The sequence below is a fragment of the Acinonyx jubatus genome, chromosome C1 (assembly GCF_027475565.1).
Source record: "Acinonyx jubatus isolate Ajub_Pintada_27869175 chromosome C1, VMU_Ajub_asm_v1.0, whole genome shotgun sequence".
NCBI classification, from domain to species: Eukaryota; Metazoa; Chordata; class Mammalia; order Carnivora; family Felidae; genus Acinonyx; species Acinonyx jubatus.
Window position 1 is genome coordinate 211,022,852 of NC_069381.1, and position 17,385 is coordinate 211,040,236.

General features: G+C 38.4%; 1 protein-coding gene across 7 annotated transcripts in view; it reads left to right on the top strand.

The window, feature by feature from the left end:
• GIGYF2 (GRB10 interacting GYF protein 2) overlaps positions 1 to 17,385 on the top strand; it is a 144,587-nt gene that overhangs the window by 35,693 nt on the left and 91,509 nt on the right. For 6 of the 7 annotated variants that reach the window (XM_015073274.3, XM_053215966.1, XM_027047533.2 and 3 more), the window contains 2 exons: positions 6,843 to 6,972; positions 7,903 to 7,998. In XM_015073274.3, coding sequence (XP_014928760.2) covers positions 6,843 to 6,972; positions 7,903 to 7,998 — 226 coding nt within the window. Of the gene's footprint in view, positions 1 to 6,842; positions 6,973 to 7,902; positions 7,999 to 17,385 lie in introns of those variants that run through there. The other variant, XM_053215967.1, reaches the window with a different exon arrangement.

A 17,385-nucleotide genomic window follows, 5' to 3' on the forward strand; every position in this document is an offset into this window, starting at 1 on the left:
GCAACAAACATGAAAGGACATGGTACCTACTTTTGGATTACTTATTTCTTTTAATCTTAAATACTACTGTGTGCCCATTTGCTCAAGCCGGAAGTCTTGGAGTTTTCTGGATATTCGGTTTCTTTTACTTCTTCTGTATCTCTACATCTAGTTCATCACAGTGTTGTGTCAATTTCGTCTCCAACATACCTCTTGAAATCTGTTCATTTCTGTTTATTGCCATCACCCCAGTATAAGCCACCACCATCTCTGACATAAACCATTGCAGCAGTGGCCTGATGTTGTTGGGCTTTCATTCTTCTTACGGTTCTCCCTACAGCATCCAGAATAATCTTAAGATATAACTTGGGTCAAGTTTTTCTCCAGAATCCTTCGATAGCTGTATGTGTATTTGTATGACCATTTGTTAGTTTTTTTCTTCCAGTAGCCAGTTAGATCCGTGAAGGTTGAGCAGGTACTTTTGTCTAGCCAAGGTCTTAAGGATTTCGACCTCTCTTCCTTTCCCTCTACAATTCTCTTTCCAACCCCTCATCCTCCTCATTCTGACTCGACTCTTTTTTCCCTTCCTTCCACTTAACCTCTCCTCCTAGGAGCCCAAGTGAAAATGGTTTGGAAATACATTCCTGATAGCAGAAAAGGCATGTGTAAAGACAAGGGGGCAAGAAACAGCAAGTTTGAGAGAGGAACTCTGAGACATTGTGTTTATTATAGTGTGAAGTGTGGGAGAGATGAGTTTGGAGGCAGCCCTTCTGTGTTCAGAAGCTCTGGGTTTTATTTGATCATCGTGTGTCAGTCAACAGTTGTTAATCAGGGGACATTTTATTCAGGTTTGCATTGGGAATATACGTATAGTTCTGTGGGAGATGGAAGATGACTGGGTACATCAGTTAGGATGCTGTTGTAGCAGTCCAGGTAAGAAATGAAAGTGTGGACAATAATGGGTTAGTTGATCCATGGGATGGCTTGAGAGATTTAGGATTTAATGTTTATTTGTTTTTGAGAGACAGAGAGGGAGACAGAATCCAAAGCAGGCTCCAGGCTCTGACCTGTCAGCACAGAGCTTGACGCAGGGCTTGAACTTGTGGACTGTGGGATCGTGACCTGAGCTGAAGTTGGATGCTTAACCAACTGAGCCACCCAGGCACCCCAAGATGTAGGATTTAAAACTGGTAGGATCTGGTAATTAGGTATGGGCAGTGGTAGAATGAGTAAAGCGTGATTCCCTGACTGGTAATCCAGTGGTTTAGATGGTGGTGTCCTTATCTGCCTTTGGGAATACGGTGATGAAGGGGGTTGGAATGAATAAGCTGATGAGTAGGGTTTGGGGCTAAAGTGGAGAGGCTGTAAGTGATTGTACATGAAAGCCTTGTTCTCTAGGGGAGAGGTCAGGGCCAGAGTTGAGAATCAGGAGCTTACCCAGAAATGTTTTTTGACTTCACACATCTATATTGACACTTCACATTGCTTTCATAAGCTGACATTAGGATTTGGGACAATAATAAGTGAAGATTTTGGGGGTATCATGGGTTTTAGGAGGCCCTGCTACTGCTACCTGTTAGTTACTACTACTTACAATAGAAGTGGGCCTCTTGTGTTAAACAGATCTCAGTGTGGCCAGGAAGATGATGTCAAAGATAGGAAATTGTCCCTTGGATTTGGTGATGTTATTTGTGAACTCTACTGGAGTAGTGGAATTGAAGGGGAGAATCCAGATTGCTCTGGGTTTTGAAGTGACCCGTAATTGGGGTTGTTGGGGATATTTCTGAATGGAAGAGGTGCATAACTGGGGGAATGTGGTGCATAGTTTGGGGGTGCATGCAGTGGTGCATAGCTAGGGGGGATGCTGCATTAAAGGGGTTTTAAACAAATCACTGTTACTTATTTTTTATTTTTAAAAATTATTTCCAGCTTTAAATTTTAAAAAATTTTACTAAAAAATTTTTTTTAATGTTTTTATTTATTTTTGAGACAGTGACAGAGCATGAGCAGGGGAGGGGCAGAGAGAGAGGGAGACACAATCTGAAGCAGGCTCCAGGCTCTGAGCTGTCAGCACAGAGCCTGACGCAGGGCTCGAACTCATGGACTATGAGATCATGACCTGAGCTGAAGTCGTATGCTTAGCCGACTGAGCCACCCAGGCACCCCTAACAATTGTATTTTACAGAAAATTTTTTTAAAATTTATTTTTGAGAGAGAGAGTGCAAGCAAGGGAAGGCAGAGAGCGAGGGGACTTTTTTTTTTAAATTTTTATTTTTGAGAGAGAGAGTGCAAGTGGGAGATGGGTAGAGAGAGAGGGGGACACAGAATCTGAAGGAGGCTCCAGGCTCTGACTGTCAGCACAGAGCCTAACACAGGACTTGAACTCGTGAACTGCAAGATCATCACCTGAGCTGAAGTTGGACACTTAAGTGACTGAGGCACTCAGGAGCCCCAACTTTTTTTTTTAATGTTTATTTTTGAGACCGCGTGAGTGGGGGAGGGACACAGAGAGGGGGACGGCAGATCTGAAGCGGACTCTACACTGACTGCAGTGAGCCTGACTTGGGGCTCGAACTCATGAACCATGAGATCATGACCTGAGCTGAAGTCGGACACTCAACTGACTGAGCCACCCAGGGGCCCCTAAACACATCACTTTTAGGTATACTTTGAGACTAAGGGGAAAGCAAATAGGGATTAAATTTCTAGAAGAGAGGCTTGTATGGAGCAAGATCCAAGAGAGGTTAAAGATCACTGGTGGGGTTTTAGGGATATTTATTACCCAGGTATGAGTTAGCTTTTCCAAATATCTGTAGGTGAAGAGGGACTTGGAATAGGATTTGTCGATTATTAAGTAGAGCACAATTATCCTTATTCAGGCCACCATCTTTGTTTGAACTACTCTCCATTTGTTTGGCTGTTCTCTTCACAGTAGCTGGAGGAATCTCTTGAGAATGCGCTCTGGTTACGTTACTCTTAATAAATGTGGTGCCTATAAGAAGTATTCAGTCCTGGACACTGGAGGAGCTCTTGGGCATGGGTGATGGGGATCCACTGGAAGGGAACTGGGGTGGTGAGTGGATTTGAAGCCACTTGTCAGGAGCTGATGAACAAATTAGGGATGTTGGGCCATGAGAAGGAAAGTCTCTTGAGGCATTGTGACTATTTGCCACTTTGGGAATGATTTTCACTTGAAAGAGCACCTAGATATGCCCTCTAGTGGTAGAAACTATTGGCGAGCACATCGGCTCAGTATAAGAAAGATACGTTAAAATAATTTCTAATAAAATACATATATTTTAAAATTAACGTGTGGCAGAATAAACCCTGGCTATTTAAATAAAATTTTGAGATGTATTGCTGGAAGGATTTTGATCGTTTTAGTCATGAAAACCTATGTTTGCATCTTTGCTCTGTCTGTGTGGGCAAGTTGTGTAACCCTTGTTTGTTACTGGGGTTGTTGCAGAGCTGAAATGAAATGAAATGAGGTAGTGCGTATGTAAAATTCCCAGCCTCAGCTCTGAGTGGGTATTAATTCCACTTCGTCAGGAAAGAATCCAGCTTTACATGAATTTGATGGAAAGCAGTTTCCTGGAAGGTCCTTCAACAGAGGTTGGATCACTTCTTTGTGGGCATGTTGTCTTTCCTGGTTGTTCCAACCTGTCTTACAGGAGTTGGACTAAATGACCTCAAAGTCCAAGAATAATCGGAAAGAAAACAAAAGACCAACCTAGTAGCAGTGAGTACTCTTGGCCCCTAAATTGTGCTCTTAATATGTACCAAAGAGAATCAGGCTCCGTGGAGAAGTGGTTGATTCTAGGGCTGAGGCAAGAAATAATAAGCTGTGCCGGGAACATTTTGACACAGCAGATAGAAAAGAAGCTGTTAAAGACTGCTATGGTTGTGTCAGAATTAGGAGCCAACCTGAAGAATCTCCCACGGTCAAAGAGGAGACAATTTGAGGGGCGCCTGACTGGCTCAGTTGGTGGAGCATACGACTCTTGATCTCGGGGTTGGGAGCCCAAGCCCCACCTTGGGTGGGGAACCTACTTAAAAAGCAAAAAAGGATAAGACAATTTGGACATTGTGAACTGCATTGAATTGAAATACTTTAATAAAAAATAATTTGTTACCATTGGAGAATGCTAGTGAACTAAGTCCTTATTTTGAAAACTAAGAAGGCTTTTTTTCTAACTTTCCTATAAGAACAACATGAGTTCTTATAGGAACAACCTATTTCCTACTGAGTAACAACACCAAATAGTGTTAAGAGAGAAGTTTCTCCTTGTAGAAATACTCCCGCTAATAAAGAATGATAAAATAAAATCACTTTGTAACCTTAGTGAATTTAGGGACCTATGCAGGCATTGGTTCAGGGATTGCTAGACCCATAAAACCAGGGACTGCCTCCTGATGGCATTACACACCGCCACGTCGAAGTACTCTTCACTTGCAGTCACCAGTGTACAGGAAATGCAGAGAACAGTGAAACATGGTAAACCTATATCACCGGAGTAAGATCAGCAAAATCCAGACTAGAAAAAAAAATCCTTATCTTTTACAACATTCTGAAGTATTTACAAATGAAATAACTTCCCTTCAAAAATTTCCTCAAAAAATCTTGAAAATAATTCCCTTCAAAAAATCTTTGAAAGTGTATCATTTCCTTCAAAACGGTATTAAAGAAGGGTTAGATGGGGTGGTGGAAGGAGCAGGGTTGGCCATGGGTTATTGAGCTGAGGGCTGGGTGAGTGGTACATGAGAGTTTGTTCTGTAATTCTTGGCTTTTATAAATGTTCAAAATTGCCCATGAATGTTAAAAAAAAAGTAAGTGCAAAAGAGAAGATAGAAACATTGAGAAAAGACTCTACCATTGAATTTACTAATACATTCCTCCCCCCCCCCCCACCTTTTTTGGTATTACAATGCTCTGATTTCTTTTTTTTTTTTTTACTGTGTAGATTATTCTCTTCTTTTTTGCTAATGTGAATGAAGTTAGCAATTTGGGGATGTATTTTAATGCTTCTGTTGAATTTTCATTTAGGCTAAAGTACACTGGCCCCTTTTACCCTTGGTACTTACTACTTTATAGAACTTCAGGCGGCCCCCAGGCAATGAGTTGCTGCTGATAGTTTTGCCACTTGCTCTTTGACACAGTGCTGCAGTGGGATCTTACTCTTGCCATTTTTTGCTGAGGTTCCCCCACCTTTTTAAAATAAAAGCATCTTATAAAATTAAAAAAATATTCCCCTTTCCCCAGTTCCATTCCTTTTAGGGTTATATATTTTTTCTGCCTAACAGTAAATATGGGTTAAATTTTTCTTTTTTTTGTATTTTCATTCTTCACTGCATTTTGAATTTCTCTACATTGATCATTGATTGCTTTTATTAAAAATGAATCATGAAATATTACAGGCATATAAAAGTATAAATTGTAGCAAATATCCATGTACCCAGTGCCAAGCTAAGAAAATAAAACATTGCAGGTATAATTAAAACTCCCTTGATGCTGTCTTTTTCTTTGCACATAGAATCTTATGTTGAGTTTTATATTTGTCAGTTCATGTTTGTGTCTATACTTTTGCTACATTTTGTATGGTTCTTAAACAGTATAAACTTATTTACAGGTTTACGTGTATCTCTTTTTTGTAAGCTGTGTTGTTGTTTTTTTTTTTAAGTTTATTTATTTATTTTGAGAGAGAGCAAGAATCTCAAGCAGGGTCACACTTCCAGTGCGGAGCCCAGTGTGAGGCTCAGTCCCACATACCGTGAGATCATGACCTGAGCCGAGATCAGCAGTTGGATGCTCAACTGACTAAGCCACCCAGGCGCTCCTAACCTTCTGTGTTTTGCTTTTTCTTTCGTGTAGTATACTTTGCTAAATATTTTATTAAACATTAGCAGATTATTCTTTGAAGTGGTTGTTCCATTACAATCCCACAGTTACTACTTGAGAATTTCCACTGGTTTTCATACTTACTAGCAACTGATACTCCAGATTTATTAATTGGTATTGTCAGATTTATTAATTCTTATTAATCTAACAGGTAGAAGGTGATATTTCACTTCTTTTTTAAAAAGATTTTATTTTTAGGTAATGTCCATACCCAACGTAGGGGTCGAGTTCACAGCTCCAAGATCAAGAGTCGCATGTTCCTCTGACTGAGCCAGCCAGGTGCCCCTTACTTTAATCAGGTTACCTTTATCATTTCAAGGGGTACCTGCCTGGCTCAGTTGGTTGAGTGTCCAACTCTTGATCTCAGCTCAGGTCTTGATCTCAGGGTGGTGAGTTTAAGCTCCACATTGGGGGGCGCCTGGATGGCTCAGTTGGATGAGCATCTGACTTCGGCTCAGGTCATGATCTCGTGGTTGAGAGTTCGAGCCCCGCGTAGGACTGTGTGCTGACAGCCTGGAGCCTGTTTCAGATTTTGTCTCCCTCTGTCTCCCTCTCTCTGCGCCTCCCCCCCCCCCCCCCCCAATGGTCTGTCTCCCTCTGTCTCAAAAATAAATACAGACACTAAAAAAAAAAGAATGTAAGCTCCACATTGGGCTCTGTGCTGGGTGTGAAGCCTGCTTAAGATATTACAAGTTTGAAACAGTGTCACCTTTTCACTCCAGATTTCTCAGGGATATATCATGATACCTCTTTAAGTTAGGGAATTACCACATGGTTTTCTGTTTCTCAGTGAACTGCTCTCAACGTGTTGTGACAATGGTTATATGAAAGCTAAAATCTTGAGATAATGGGATTTCGTTCTGTTCTTTTAAAGACCTAAAGTGAACCTTTTTATAGCACATAAAAACAAAAGTCCTTGGTGCCAGAATATTTGACCCTTCTTTTTTGTATTTTATGTCTCTCCTAGGCTCCGAGCTCTGTCCAGTGGTGGGAGTATCACGTCCCCTCCTCTTTCTCCAGCTTTGCCGAAGTATAAGTTAGCAGACTATCGTTATGGTAGAGAAGAAATGTTAGCACTTTTCCTTAAAGATAACAAGGTAAGGAAAAAGGAGAGACTTCAGAATTAGGAATGAGATTTCAGGGTATGTACAGTGATACATTGATAGATGATGGACTCATGGTTTTTCTCTTTTTTCCTGCTTTGAAACCTGTAGTAATTGACAGAGAATCTTCTAAGTGTAAGGAGCCCGTGTTTTTTACTGAAGACCTAAGATTTCATTATAGGAATAGAAAACTTCATGGAAACAGAATATTCAGCACTTAATACTTTGTCTGATTTCCTCTCAATGTCTCATTCATGTCCCATTTCTATCCCAGTTTGATGTCTGAGAAAGGAGGAATTTCTTGTCTTTATTGTACCTCTTTTCAGTTAGAAGTTACGAGTGAGAAGAGGAGTTGCTGCTTTTTTTCCCTTCTTGTGTTAAATGTACGATTTTTAGCAGAGAGAACATCTTAAAATATGTTACCACATTTGTGTTTCCTATAAATGGTCAAAACCCAAACAGTGTAAAGTACACTTAACTATCTGACTAGTGAGAGATAATATTTTCTGTTTTAACAATATACTTTGTTTTTGCTTTTATTAATGGGTTGGGGATGTCACATTTTAATGATGGCTGCTGAGGACAGATAAAATTGCTTATGAAACTCTTTACTGCCTTGTGCCTTGAGTTAAATGTGACGATATTTACCCTTCCACTGTGCACTCTGGAATGCCAGAGTTAATGCTGTATATCAAATCTAAAGCGGTGGTCTGATGGGAGGAAGAGGAAAGGGACTGGGGTTATTAATATTTAACCTTCTCAGAATATGTAAGTACTACTGGAGGTAATTGTGGTTGAATAAGCTTTATTCCATATTTGTAACAATCACCAAGAGATAAACAGAAGAGTATTTTTTCTTTTTTTATAATTTTTGTTAATTGGAGGGATAGCATTAATTTCATGGTCATGTGTTTGGTCATACAGATACCTTCAGACCTTCTGGATAAAGAATTTCTGCCTATCCTACAGGAGGAGCCCCTGCCTCCGTTGGCTCTTGTACCCTTTACAGAAGAAGAACAGGTTTGTGTCTAACTTTGAGCCTTAGGTCAAACCCTTGTTCCTTTCCACTGAGTTATGAAAACAGGAAGTTACCACTTAGGCTCTAAGGCCCCAACATCCCCACAGGTCTGCCACCTGCTTTCTGTTTTCTTGATATGTGAATGCCTATCTTGGTAGATGAGATTCTGCTTTAGTTCTGAAGCTTTGAGTATTCTGTAGAGGTAAGGAAATGTTTCTATTTCCTTATGGATGATAGGAGCCATCCCTTATAATTTACTTGAGTAGAGGTAGTTTTGGGGGGAGGTGTAGAGCCTTCTTTTCAGAAAAATGTAGTTGTCAGAAGTAATTGGCAACCTGATTTCTCACCAGAGCATTCTGCCACTAAAGGAAAATGTAGATTTTCAGCTCAAAATATGCTTAAAAATGTGTAGTTCTATCACAGATTTTGTTTATGACATTGTGAGAAAGTTAGATTTTTAGGCTGGAAAGTAGATTTTGTGTTGCTTTATTTATAGTGTGCTCTTTCCAAAGATAAATAAGAGTTTTTGGTTTTATGGAACTTACGGTAATTGCAGTAAATGGAAAAAAAGGAGCTTTGTTGGAATGTTGGAATGCCACTGTAAATGAATCATCACTGTTTTTTTGCTTTTTTAATTTTAAAAACAGCTTTCTTGAGACATAGTTCATATGTCATAATAGTCACTCTTTTCTTTACGTTTATTTATTTTGAGAGTGAGAGAGAGAGTGAGAAGGAGGGAGAGAGATAGTGGGGGAGGGACAGAGAGAGAAGGAGAGAGAATCCCAAGCAGGCTTTGTACTGTCAGCACAGAGACTGTTGCGGGATTTGAACTCCTGAATCGTGTGATTATGACCGAGCCAAAATCAAGAGTCGGACGCTTAACTGACTGAGCCACCCAGCTGTGCCTATGTTCACTCTTTTAAAGTATACAATTCGGTGGGTTTTAATATATTCACAGAGTTGTATAACCGTCACCACTGTTTAATTCCAGAACATTTCATCATTATTTTTTGTGATAACTCTGGGTATTTCGTTTACACTCTGGCCATATTTTCTATGAAGATATCACTATTAAGAAAGAGAGGCTGCGGCGCCTGGGTGGCTCAGTCGGTTGAGTGTCTGACTGGCTCAGGTCATGATCTCATGATTCGTGAGTTCAAGCCCCTCATCAGCTCCCTGCTGTCAGTGCAGAGGCCACTTTGGGTCCTCTGTCCCCCTTCACCTCTCTACCCCTTCCCTGTTTGTGCTCTCTCTCTCAAAAATAAACAAACATTAAAAAAAAAAAAAAAAAAGGCTTGTTAGAAGACCTCTGTCACAACCGTGTTAAGTTCTAAAACAGGTGTGATATTATTAATCTTTGGTGATTTTCATCACCATAGTGTCATAAGCAGTTTTTGTTTTATGATTTCTTCTGAATTAGGCTAGTTCTGTCTTTATTCCTGAAATGTAATTTCATCTAGAATCATCAGATATTTTCATTGAGCAAAAGGTGTTTATTGCTATAAGGAGTACACAAGAAAGGGTTCTGTCTCCAGTGATGGCTGGGAATTTCCTTTTCAAAACTGGCCAATTTCCTTTTCAAATAGATTTGACATTTGGCTATATTTTGGTTTAGTTTTTCTTAAAAATACTCCTATTATAAAGTATTTGAAACAGACAAATTTGAAAGTATTACTACAAATAACGATACATTTACAATTCAGATATATAAATCTTAAAATCATTACATATTTGTGTGTGTTTTTGTTTTAAAAAATAAGATTTCTCATTTGAGACTGCCTGGGGTATACTATACCCCTTCTTTCCCAGGGATTACTTTGAATTGGATTATTTTTCTCATTCATGTTTTATTATTTTCATTACATGCTTGTGTATTCTCTTGCCATAAAAGTTTCATTTTATAGGGCTATAAAATTAAAAAAAAATTTTTATTATTATTTTAAAAATATCTTTGAAAGTAATGTCTGCACTTATTGAGGGGCCACTGCCCTGAGATTGAGAGTCACACGCTGTATGTACTGAGCCAGCCAGGTGCCCGTAGAGTTTGTTTTTAAGTAATCTCTGCATTCAACATGGGACTTGAACTCACAACCCTGAGATCAAGACTTGTGTGCTCTACTGACTGAGCCAGCTGGGTGCCCCTATAGGGTTATGAATTTTGTATTGAAGGTAGCATACTGTAGTTTTTATTCTGCAGCTTGCTTTTTTTTTTCAGTAATGATTTTAGATTTATCTATGTTGATACACATAGCTTTAGTTTGTTCATCTCTCTTGCCTAGTATTTCTTAAGTGAGAAAATCCAGAGTTTTTCCAGTCTCTTTTGGTTAGATACGTAGGTTGTTTTCAAACTTTGCTGTTGCAAATTATGCTAAAGTAATCATTCTTAGAACATGTGTTGTAAAATTGGAATTGCTGGATTTGGTTCTGTATTTTTTAAAATTATTTTTTGTTGGTTTTTTTTTTTGTTTCTTTGTGTTTTTTTAAATATTTAAATATTTCTTTTTAAAAATTTATATCCAGGTTAGTTAGCATTTAGTGCAATAATGATTTCAGGAGTAGATTCTTTAATGCCCCTTACCCATTTAGCCCATCTCTCCTCCCACAATCCCTCCAGCATTCCTCTGTTTGTTCTCTATATTTAAGAGTCTCTTATGTTTTGTCCCCCTCCCTGTTTTTGTATTAGTTTTGCTTCCCTTCCCTTATGTTATCTGTTCTGTGTCTTAAATTCCTCATAGGAGTGAAGTCATATGATATTTATCTTTCTCTGGCTGACTAATTTCACTTAGCATAATACCCTCCAGTTCCATCCATGTAGTTGCCAGTGGCAAGATTTCATTCTTTTTGATTGCCGAATAATACTCCTTTGTGTGTGTGTGTGTGTGTGTGTGTGTGTGTGTGTGTGTGTGTATATACACACCACATCTTCTTTATCCATTCATCCATCAATGGACATTTGGGCTCTTTCCTTACTTTGGCTATTGTCGATAGTGCTGCTATAAACATTAGGGTGCATGTGCCCCTTCAAAACAGCACAGCTGTATCCCGTGGATAAATGCCTAGGTCGTAGGGTAGTTCTATTTTTAATTTTTTGAGGAAGCTCCATCCTGTTTTCCAGAGTGGCTGCAACAATTTGCATTCCACCCAGCAGTGCAAAAGAGATCCTCTTTCCCCACATCCTCTCCAACATCTGTTGTTGCCTGAGTTGTTAATGTTAGCCATCCTGACAGGTGTGAGGTGGTATCTCATTGTGGTTTTAATTTGTATTTCCCTGATGATGAGTGATGTTGAGCATCTTTTCATGTGTTGGTTAGCCATCTGGATGTCTTCTTTGGAGAAGTGTCTATTCATGTCTTTTGCCCCTTTCTTCACTGGATTATTTGTTTTTTGGGTGTTGAGTTTGATAAGTTCTTTATAGATTTTGGATACTAACCCTTTATCTGTTAGGTCGCTTGCAAAATCTTCTCCCATTCTATTGGTTGCCCTTTAGTTTTGCCGATTGTTTCCTTTGCTGTGCAGAAGCTTTTTATTTTGACGTGGTCCCAATAGTTCATTTTTGCTTTTGTTTTCCTTGCTTCCAGAGACATGTTGAGTGAGAAGTTGATGCAGCCGAGGTCAAAGAGTTTTTTGCCTGCCTTCTTTAGGATTTTGATGGCTTCCTGTCTTAATGTTTAGGTCTTTCATCCATTTTGAGTTCATTTTTGTGTATGGTGTAGGAAAGTGGTCCAGGTTCATTCTTCTGCATGTCGCTGTCCAGTTTCCCCAGCACCACTTGCTGAAGAGACTGTCTTTATTCCATTGGATATTCTTTCCTGCTTTGTCAAAGATTAGTTGGCCGTATGTTTGTGGGTCCATTTGTGGGTTCTGTATTCTGTTCCATTGATCTGAGTGTCTGTTTTTGTGCCAGTACCATATTGTCTTGATGAGTTCAGCTTTGTAATACAGCTTGAAGTCTAGGATTGTGATGCCTTCAGCTTTGGTTTTCTTTTTCAAGATTGCTTTGGCTATTCGGGACCTTTTCTGGTTCTGTACAAATTTTAGGATTGTTTGTTCTAGCTCTGTGAAGAATGTTGGTGTTATTTTGATAGGTATTGCATTGACTATGTAGAATGCTTTGGGTAGTATTGACATTTTAACAATATTTGTTCTCCCTATCCAAGAACGTGGAATATTTTTCCATTTTTTTGTGTCTTCTTCAATTTCTTTCATAAGCTTTCTGTAGTTTTCAGTGTACAGATTTTTCACCTCTTTGATTTTTGGTGCATGGTTCTTTACATTTTTTTAAATGCACAGATGTGTATAATGTAATGTAGGTGTTGCTACCTTTGTTTCTGTAGTGTTTTAAGCCCTTTTGCACTCTTACCTGTGCAGCAAATGAGAGGACTCATTTTTATGCAAACCCCCAGCTTTTGTTTTTTACATTTTGGCCAAAACATTGGCTGTGATAGTTGTTTTTAATTTGTATCTCACTAGTAACTAGTAGCTGGATCATCTTTTCATATGCTCATGGTCATTATGGTTTTTGATTTGCCTGTGTTATTTGTCCATTGTTTTACTCGGTTTGTCTTTCGTGGTGATTTTACAATTTCTTTATATACTCTGTATCAAGAAAATCTTACGTGTTTTAAAATAAAAGGTACTCATATTCATTGTAGAAAATACAGAAAAGTATAAAGGAGAGAATCTCCCCCATAAACTCATCATGTAGAGATAATTACATGATAATTACTGTTAACATTAAGTATGTTTTATTGCAGTTTGTTTTCTTTGTATATCTTTAGTTGTCAAAATATACCAATACAGACTGAATCCAACAGCATATTAAAAGGATTATACACCATGACTGAGTGGAATTTATACTCAGAATGCAAACGTGGGGCAACATAAGGAAAATCAATGTAATATACCACATTAATCGAACCAAGGAAAAACCACTTGATCATCTCAGTTGGCACAGAAAAAGTGTTTGACAAAATTAATCACTTTTCTTGATAAAACTGTCAGCCATGGTAATAGAAGGGACCTTCAACATGATTAAAGGCATTTATGAAAAACCCACAGCTAACCTCATTCCCAGCTGTGGAAGACTGAAAGCTTTTCCCCTAAAATTGGGAACAAAACAAGGTTACCTGCTTTTACTACTGATATCCATCATTGTGCCAGAGCATTTAGGCTAGAAAAAGACATAAGAGACCTGTAAAAAGGAAGAGTAAAGGGGCACCTGGGTGGCTCAGTCAGTTGAACATCCAACTCCAGCTCAGATCATGATCTCGCAGTTTGCGATTTCGAGCCCCACATCAGGCTCACTGTTATCAGTGCACAGCCTGCTTTAGATCCTGTCTCCCTCTCTCTGTCCCTGCCCTGCTTGTGCTGTCTCTCAAAAATAAAGAAACATTAAAAAAATAAGAAGGAAGAGAAGAAGTAAAACTATGTCTATTTTCAGGTGACATGATCCTACATGTAGAATATCTTAAAGAATCCACATACAAAAAACTATTAGCACTAATAAACGAATTCAGCACAGTTGTAGGGGTCAGGATTGACATAATCTGCAAAGGGAATTATGAAAACAGTTTCATTTACAATAGCATCAAAAACAATAAAGTACATAGTTACAGATTTAACCAAGGGGATGTAAGACTTTTACGTAAAACTACAAAATACTGTTGAAAGAAATTAAAAAAGATCTAAATAAGTGGGAAGCCATCAGTGTTCATTCAGCCTTGGAAGACTTAATATTGCCAGTCAATCTACTCTCGGTGCAGTCTCCATCAAAATCACAGGGGTTTTGGGGTAGAAATTGATAGGCTGGTCCTACAATTCATACAGAATTGCAAGGGACCCTAAATAGTCAAAATAGTTTTGAGAAAGATCAAAGTTGGAAGATTCATTCTCCCCGATTTCAGAACTTTACTACAAAACTACAGGGATCACAACTGTGGTATAAGGATAGACCTACAGGTCAGTGGAATAGAAGTCCAGAAATAACACCAAATTGTTCCATATGCTGAGTTGCTTTTAAGAAGCTTTGTACGAGGATCTTTCTTGTTTCGCTGATGCCATAGCTATAGCATTTTTCTAGTACTTTTGCCATGTTCAGTATTTTTATTTTTTCAGATTTATTTACTTATTTATTGTTTGAATAAAGAATAAGTCATAAGTCACATGGTTTCAAAATAAAAATGTACTGAATAGCATGTAATAGGAAATCGCTTTCCCATCACTTCCCTCAGCCACCAGCATCCCTTTCCCAAAAGCAGCAAGTGTTAGCAGTTCGTTTTATATTTTTCCAAGTAAATATTAAATATGTCTTCCCCCTGGGCACCTGGATGGCTCTGTCTGTTAAATGTCCGACTTTGGCTCACGTCATGATGTCACAGCTCATGGGTTTGAGCCCCACGTTGGACTCTGTGCTGACATCTTGGAGCCTGCTTCAGATTCTGTGTCTCCCTGTCTCTCTGTCCCTCCTCTGCTCATACTTTGTCTTTCTCTGTTTCAAAAATAAACAGTCATTAAAAAAATTTTTTTTAAATGTCTTCCCCCTTTTATACACGTAATGGTATACACTGTGCATTGTTCTGCACTTCAAACATTGAGTATTTTTACTGAAAAATTCACTGCACAATCGGCAAAAATGTTCTTCCATTGTTTTAGTTTGTGTATCTTTCTCCAGTATAGTGAAGAGTTTTTTGAATGTTCGTGTTCATATATAATGTTTTGTTCTTATCTTTGCCAATTTTTCTATGGATAGTAGTCTTTTTCTAGTAACTGCTTATGTGAGCTCACCCTAATCCTGCCTGTTAAATTTTGTAAATTTTAATTTTTTTAATTTTAATTTTTTAATTTCTCAATTTAAAAAATTTTAAAAGTGCACTTAATGCCTTAGTATACCAGTTTTAATCTTCTGTGATTATCTTCCAATTTTTAAATGTATTTATACATACTTTTAATATTTTCTTTTTATTTTTCTTATAATAATTTCCTAGATTTCTTACAGGCTAAATGTAAATGGGCCAGAAAAGCTTTTTAAGAAGTAGGGAGGAGGACTTGTTTCTGTTTACCAAAACATGATAGACTTTTAATCAATAGAATAAGTAATTGAATCATCTAGAAACACCCTGTAACACTTCTAAGAAATCAGTATTTAGTAAGTGCCAAATAAATCATTTGAAAAATCAAAGATTATTCAACAAAATGCTATTGGGAACTGTTGGTTAACAATTTGAAAAAGAGTAAAGTAAGGTTTGCACTACACCTACACAACAAAAGTATGTCTGGAATGACTAATGGAGTAAATCTTCTTTTGCTTTTATAATGGAAAAGTTTATCTTAAGGTGCTGTGGTCTGGGTATTATGATTACGATAACCACAGAAGATCATCAGGGTCCATTTCTGGACTCAGTTAAAACACATCATTTTGGATTCCTGACACTTAACTTATTTGAATCCTTTGTCTATAAAGTATGCTGGAGTAGGACAGTGCTTAAAGCAGGCAAAAGATTCACTAGCATTTTGATGGTTGTCCTTTTGATGGTTAGGCACTCCCTTCAGGGATTGTTTAGATCTTTGAAGACTAGAATTTTGCATATTGTTTTTTCACCCATACCCTCATAGGGGAGGTGATTAGTTCTAATAACCTACAATAGCTTTTTGTTGCATATGTTAAATTTCTTGAAGTTACCTGAAATAGGTATTTTATGTCTTTAAAATGCAAGTTAGTTTTGTGCATTCTCTTTTTGTATTAATGAATGGATGCGTGTATGTCTAAAACACAACTTGGAAAAATTTTTTTCAAGTTTACTTATGTATTTTGAGAGAGAACGAGTGAGAAAGGACAGAGAGAGAGAGAGAGAGAGAGAGAGAGAGAGAGAGAGAGAGAGAATCCCAAGCAGGCCCCATGCTGTCAGTGCAGAGCCTCATGTAGGGCTCGAACTCATGAACCATGAGATCATGAACTGAGCCAAAATCAAGAGTTGGACACTTGACTGACTGGGCCACCCAGGTGCCCTGGAATGACATTTTCTTAAAACAAAATTGAGGGGCACCTGGGTGGCTCAGTTGTTTAAGCGTCTGACTTGGGCTCGGGTCATGACACTGTGTCATGATGTCTCCCTGTCTCCCTGCCCCTCCCCTGCTTGCTGTTTCTCTCTCTCTCTCTCTCTTTCTTTCTCTCTTTCTCTCTCTCTCTCTCTCTCTCTCTCTCTCAAAAATCAACATTAAAAAAATTTATTAAGAAAAACACAAAAAAACAAAATTGATGCTCAGAAATCTGGTCACTATTTTGGTTTGGCATTTCCCTTGAATACATTTATCAGTTTGAGAAGCGGGACTTTTTACATAGCTGCTACCTAATTTACATTGTTGTATTTTATTTGTTTATTTTTTTACTGTTTGTTTATTTTTGGGAGTGGGCGAGTGGGGGAGGGTCAGAGAGAGAGAGAGGGAAGGGAGACACAGAATCTGAAGCAGGCTCCAGGCTCTGAGCTGTCAGCACAGAGCCCAGCCTGGGACTCAAACACACAAACTGCGAGATTATGACCTGAGAAGTCAGATGCTTAACCATCTGAGCCACCCAGGCGCCCCATACATTGTTGTATTTTATTTATATGATGTCAAAGGAAATTATGTATGCATTTTGAATAGATAATAACATGTATTTATGTAAAAAATTCAAAAAGCACATATAGTGGGAAACAATTATTCTATGAGTCACCCTAATTCTGCCTACTTATATTGTTCCTCAGAAGTAGCCACTGTTTCCATTTTGTGTTTCCTCTCAGTGGTGGTTAATATATCTGCACCTACTTAAATATCTGTTCCTGTAAAAACACACATAAACCTAAATGCAGCATGCTATGCACATAGTTCTGTACTTCATTATTTTCACCTTTGGGTCTGTTGAGATGAGAGCAAATACTTCTTTAGCTTTTAATGTGTCAGACACTGTTTTAAGCACTTGTCATGTAATGGGTTAAGTGCTGGCAGCGGCCCAGGAGGTAGATGTAAATGTGGTTCCTATCTACTTTATCTAGATGAGGAAAAGGAGGTTCTGAGAAGTGGGTTAAAGGAATAAAAGTCAGTCTCAGGCAGTCTGGCCTTTCCATGCTCTTTACTACAGCTGTGCTTTTATCTTTATACATTCAGTTGATCATATGAAATTGCAGTTTTTGTGGGTCAGAAGTGGTTGAATATTAGCAATTTCATATGGATCAACCTAATAGAGTTGCCTCAGTTTTTAAAACAACTGCATAGAATTTCACATGAAGATGGCCGTGATTTTTTTTAATTCTTTTTAAAAGCTCTGTGCTTAACGTGGGGCTTGAACACATGATCCCAAGATCAGGAGCCTCATGCTCTTACTGACTGAGCCAGCCAGGCACCCCTCATGATTT